The sequence below is a fragment of the Dendrobium catenatum genome, unplaced genomic scaffold (genome assembly GCF_001605985.2).
Source record: "Dendrobium catenatum unplaced genomic scaffold, ASM160598v2 fragScaff_scaffold_1520, whole genome shotgun sequence".
Classification (NCBI taxonomy): Eukaryota; Viridiplantae; Streptophyta; class Magnoliopsida; order Asparagales; family Orchidaceae; genus Dendrobium; species Dendrobium catenatum.
Window position 1 is genome coordinate 1,288,454 of NW_021319982.1, and position 5,484 is coordinate 1,293,937.

Sequence of the window (5,484 nt, forward strand, 5' to 3'; positions counted from 1 at the left end):
CCTCTTGATAAGTTCAAATAAGTATATATTAAAGAAAAAGTTAGTAATATGTATATATATGACATCCAACTCAACTTTAATGTTGAAAACTCTGACTATAACAAACTTCGTGATGGACCGAAGACGAGAAAGTCTTTACATAAATCCCGCTCGAGAGGAAACGAACAGGTCGTAATGAGGTCTTACTGTCATCAATGGGTCTCAGAGCTTAAAAGAGTGGATCTATTCAAGGCTTAGGCATCATTTGGGGCGGCTTTCTTGTTACTTCTTAAAGTAATTTTTTAGTACAAAAATTAAATTTTTTATACTCAAAAACTACTTTATGAGACAGTAAGAAAGTCGTCCCATAGGAAGCTGAACTAACTCACATATATTCTTCCAATTCTCTCCAATATTATATAAGATTATTAATATTTAACTCACATGTAGAAAAATGATACATCAACATATAATTTAATCTTTGTTTGAACATTATAAATCACATAAGAATATGGTTTGATCATATTTAAATATTGATCAAACCGTGTTCGAATATTTTCTAATCAATATTTCAATTTTATCTAAAGACATGATTATATCTTATTTAAATCACCTTGTTAAAATATGTGCAAGAATTATGTTTGAATCTTATTCAAATCATGATTGTATATTTGAACTTGGTCAAGCATGGATCTTAGAACATTATTGGAATGATTATGAGGCACGAACTTCTCTTTGAGTATGTTCGAGCAATATTTGATCAAAGTTTGAACAAAATCAGAATATAATTCGAGTGCACATTTTAATAGTGATCAAAACACTTACTTTTAATATTTTGTCTAGTTTTGTATTAGAGTTATGTCAAAATGATAAATTATTATGTGTGGTCGCCGAATCATCCTAAGGCGAATCAGAATACGTCACGTCATCCGACGGACCGACACATAACGGTACAAAGCACAGGTACACACAAAAAAGTAATGTAATCTTCAAAATGACTTAATATATGATACACAATAAAAAATGTCAAAACATAATACTCTTCCATAACATGGAGCTAAAATTTCCTTTACTAAAAACTTAATCAGAATGAATAGATAAGTTCTCCTCAAATAAACTCATAATTAAGCTTTTAAAAATCCGAACAAATCATCATTTTCCCGTGCAGACCGTTACTATTCCAAATTTTCCCGGAGTAGATCTCGCAACGACGACCATGATTAAAATATCCTGAATCCCATTCGCTCTCACAATAAATCTCCACTTCTTCTTCCTCCTCCTCCTCCTCTGCTCTTCATAAAAAATGGACGTTACATTCGAGACCGACGACGGCCGGCGCTTCCAAGAAGAAATCTGGTTCTTCTCTCCCGTTCGCGAAATCAAAGAAAAGCTTCACAAATCCCATGGCATCCCTGTCTCCCGCCAAACTCTCTGCTTCAACGGCATTATCATGGAAGACGAACACGACTTTGAATACTACAACGTCATTCAAGGCTCTGTCATTCGCCTTCATCTCCAGCCCGAGCCCGAGCCCGAGCCCGAGCCCGTGCCGGCGCCCGTGCCCGAGCCCGAGCCTAGCTATGGCCGTGGGAGAGGGTACGTGAAGGTGACGGTATTGATGCCGAGAGTGGCGATGGGAATCAAGAGGTTGGAGTTTGTGGTGAATTTAGATGATAAAGTGGGGGAGCTTAGGAAGGAATTGTTGAGGATGGAAGAGATGTATTATAGCATTAATTTTCCACCGGAAGGATTTTTCTTCATTCATAAAGGTAATGTGATGGAAGAAGACAACCCCTATTGGTGGCATGATGTGAAGGCCGGAGATGTTATTGAGATTTTTAGCGGGATTGTTACTCCAGAATATCACTAAAATCATTTGAAACTCTTAAGAGAAAATATTTGCTTATCTTCAAAACTTTTTTATCTCAGAGTGGATTCAATCCAAATTTTGACGAGTGATACATTATTTAGTCGTAGATTGTAAGGTGTAGTTCAAATGCATGAAGTTATTTTGATGACAAATTATTATGTGCATATGCCAAATGTCATCCGGAGATCAATCAAAATGAGCCACGTTGGTACCGCGCTTGGTATTGTTGACGTGGCTCATTCTGGTTGGTCTCTGGATTTAGAGCTGAGTTCGACGTCCGCACAGAATAATTTCTCCTATTTATGAGAGTTTTTTGGCTTCTTTGCTTTTCCGACATCAACCACAATTTCATTTGGCTATTACTTTCTTACTGATTTTTTAGAAATTTTTGTGATGGAAAGTTATTTTCTGTAAATGTGCATAATTATAAAGTTATTTTCTCTGCAATAACTTCATGACTAACTTTATAAGATACTGCAGTCATCCCAAATAGGCTTTTAGTGAATTTTTTTTTTTTGTGGGAAGTTTTGATTGAGATTGTGATTTGTTAATTTTTTTAGTAAGTTTGATATGAAAATAAAATTAAAGTATGAGCTATTTAGTTCAATGTAATCGGCATTGTTTTGTTATCTTCATACAATGTTATTATTCAAAGGCCATCTTCAATATTATTGTGCTTAAATAACCTAATATTATTTAAGAAAATGAAGAATGTTCATGATGTTACTTTTAAAATAATCTTTTAGTATCAAAATGTTATGTATTAAAAATTTTAGTACTAAAAAATAGTTTCAAAAAATAATAAGAAATTTGACCCAAACGAAATCTAATTGTCTTCAAAGTAGAATGGGAAGGCCATTCATTAAATTATTGCCTAATAATATTATTTAACAAAGTAATTAACATTTACTAATTAATGAAAAACAATCCTTACAAAGAGAAAGAGAAGCTTAAGACATTAATTTCTTTCTTAACTTGTTTGGGTATAACAATGAAGTAATAGTCATACCATAAATAAGAGGGTATAGTTGAGACAATTATTTGTAATATTTTTTGTTGTAGAACTATTATGGATATTATTATTTTTTTCCATCATAAAAATTAGATTTTAACTTTCTTAAAATTATCACATTATTAAATTCAATTGTGGAAATTTTCTCCATACAAAAATGCTTTATTTTAAAATTAGTAATTTATGTACATAAAATTTAAATTATTTATTATTTATATATTTAATATCTATATATATATGCCATCCAACACAACTCTAATGACGAATACCCTGACTATAACAAACTTCATGATGGATCGTAGACGATCAAGTCTTTACAGGAATCCCGCTCGAAAGGAGACGAGCAGGTTGTAATGAGGCCTTATCGGCATCAACGGGTCTTAAAGCTTAAATGAGTGGATCCATTCGAGATTAGGCTTCATTTGGGACGGCTTTCTTGTTACTTTTTGAAATAACTTTCTAGTAAAAAATTAAATTTTTATATTAAAAAGTTGCTTTATGAAGTAGTAATAAAGTTGTCCCAAACAAGCCAAACTAACTTGCATGTATTCTTCCAATTCTCTCCAATATTATATAAGATTACTAATATTTAATTCACCCGTAGAAAAATGATACATCAACATATAAATTAATCTTTGTTTGAACATTATAAATTACATTAGACCAAGGTTTGAAAATGTTTAAATATTGATAGAACCATGTTCGAATATTGTCTAATCCATATTTCAATTTTATTTGAAGACATGATTATACCTTATTTAAATCACCTTGTTAAAATATGTGCAAGAATTATATCGAACCTTATTCAAATCATGGTTGTATATTTGAACTTGGTCGAGCAAGGATCAAGAACATTGTTGGAATGAGGCACAAACTTGCCTTTAAGTATGTTCGAGCAAATAATCAATCAAAGTTCGAGCAAAATCCAAATATAATTTGTGCGCACATTTTAACAATGATCGAAATAGTTACTTTGACTATTTTGTCCAGTTTTGCATTAGAGCTCTATCAAAATGGAGAAATTATTCTATGCGGTCACAGAACCATCCGGAGACGAATCATAATGCGCCACATACTCGGTACACATAAAAAAATGACATGGGGCATCCTGATTCGCTTCATAACGGCGTCTGACGACCACTTAATAAAAAATGTCAAAATATAATATTCTTCCATAACATGGAGCTAAAATTTCCTTTACTAAAAACTTAATCCGAATGAATAGATAAGTTCTCCTCAAATAAACTCATAATTAAGCTTTTAAAAATCCGAACAAATCATCATTTTCCCGTGCAGACCGTTACTATTCCACATTTTCCCGGAGTAGATCTCGCAACGACGACCATCATTAAAATATCCTGAATCCCATTCGCTCTCACAAAAAAGCTCCATTTCTTCTTCTTCCTCCTCTGGTCTTCATCAAAAATGGACGTTACATTCGAGACCGACGACGGCCGGCGCTTCGAAGAAGAAATCTGGTTCTTCTCTCCCGTTAGCGAAATAAAAGAAAAGCTCCACAAATCCCACGGCTTCCCTGTCTCCCACCAAACTCTCTTCTTCAACGGCATGATCATGGAAGACGAACACGACTTTGAATACCACAACGTCATTCAAGGCTCTGTCATTCTCCTCCGTCTCCAGCGCGTGCTCGAGCCCAAGCCCGAGCCCGAGCCCGAGCCCACCAATGGCGGTGGGAGAAAGATGAAGGTGACTGTATTGGTGCCGAGGGTGGCGACGGGAATGAAGAGGTTGGAGGTGGAGGTGAATTTAGCTGATAATGTGAGCGAGCTTAGGAAGGAACTGTTGAGGATGAAAGAGCGGAGTTATAGCCTTTATTTGCCACCGGAAGGATTTTTCTTCATTTATAAGTGTAGTGTGATGGAAGAAGACAAGCCCTTTTGGTGGCATGATGTGAAGGCCGGAGATATTATTGAGATTTTTAACGGGAGTGTTACTCAAGGATAGCGGTAAGATCATTTGAAACTCTTGGGAGAAATTTTTTGCTTAGAATATTATGATCAACAAAAGTTTTTTATCTCAGAGTGGATTCAATCCAAATTTTGATGAGTGACACATTATATTGTCGTAGATTGGAAGGTATAGCTCAAATGCATGAAGTTGTTTTGATTGTTTATGCATTTAGGGTCTTTTTAGGGAGAAATTATTATATGCGGAAGCCGAACACCATTCGGAGGCTAACTAGAATGAGCCACGTTGGTACCGCGCTTGGTATTACTGACGTTGCTCATTCTGGTTGGTCTCCGGATGTAGAGCTGTGTTCGACATCCGCATAGAATAATTTCTCCTATTTATGAGAGTTTTCTGGCTTCTTTGCTTTTCAGACAGCAACCACAATTTCATTTGGCTATTACTTTCTTACTGATTTTTAGAAATTTTTGTGACGGAAAGTTATTTTCTCTGCAACAACTTCATGACCAACTTTATAAGACGTTGTAGTCGTCCCAAATAGGCTTTTAGTGATTTTTTTTATTTTTTATTTTTGAAATTTTTTTTTTTTTGGGAAGTTTTGATTGAGATTGTGATTCGTTAATATTTTTAGTAAGTTTGATATAAAAATAAAATAAAAGTATGAGCTGTTTAGTTCAATGTAATCTGCATTGTA

The 5,484-nt window shown here is 34.4% G+C and overlaps 1 protein-coding gene across 1 annotated transcript; it reads left to right on the forward strand.

The window, feature by feature from the left end:
- The first annotated feature begins 1,282 nt into the window (after positions 1 to 1,282).
- On the forward strand, positions 1,283 to 4,826 carry LOC110093647. The gene is made up of 2 exons (XM_028700423.1): positions 1,283 to 1,828; positions 4,248 to 4,826. Exons 1-2 carry the CDS (start codon positions 1,283 to 1,285, stop codon positions 4,824 to 4,826), a joined length of 1,125 nt encoding a protein of 374 aa, XP_028556256.1.
- Positions 4,827 to 5,484: the final 658 nt, after the last annotated feature.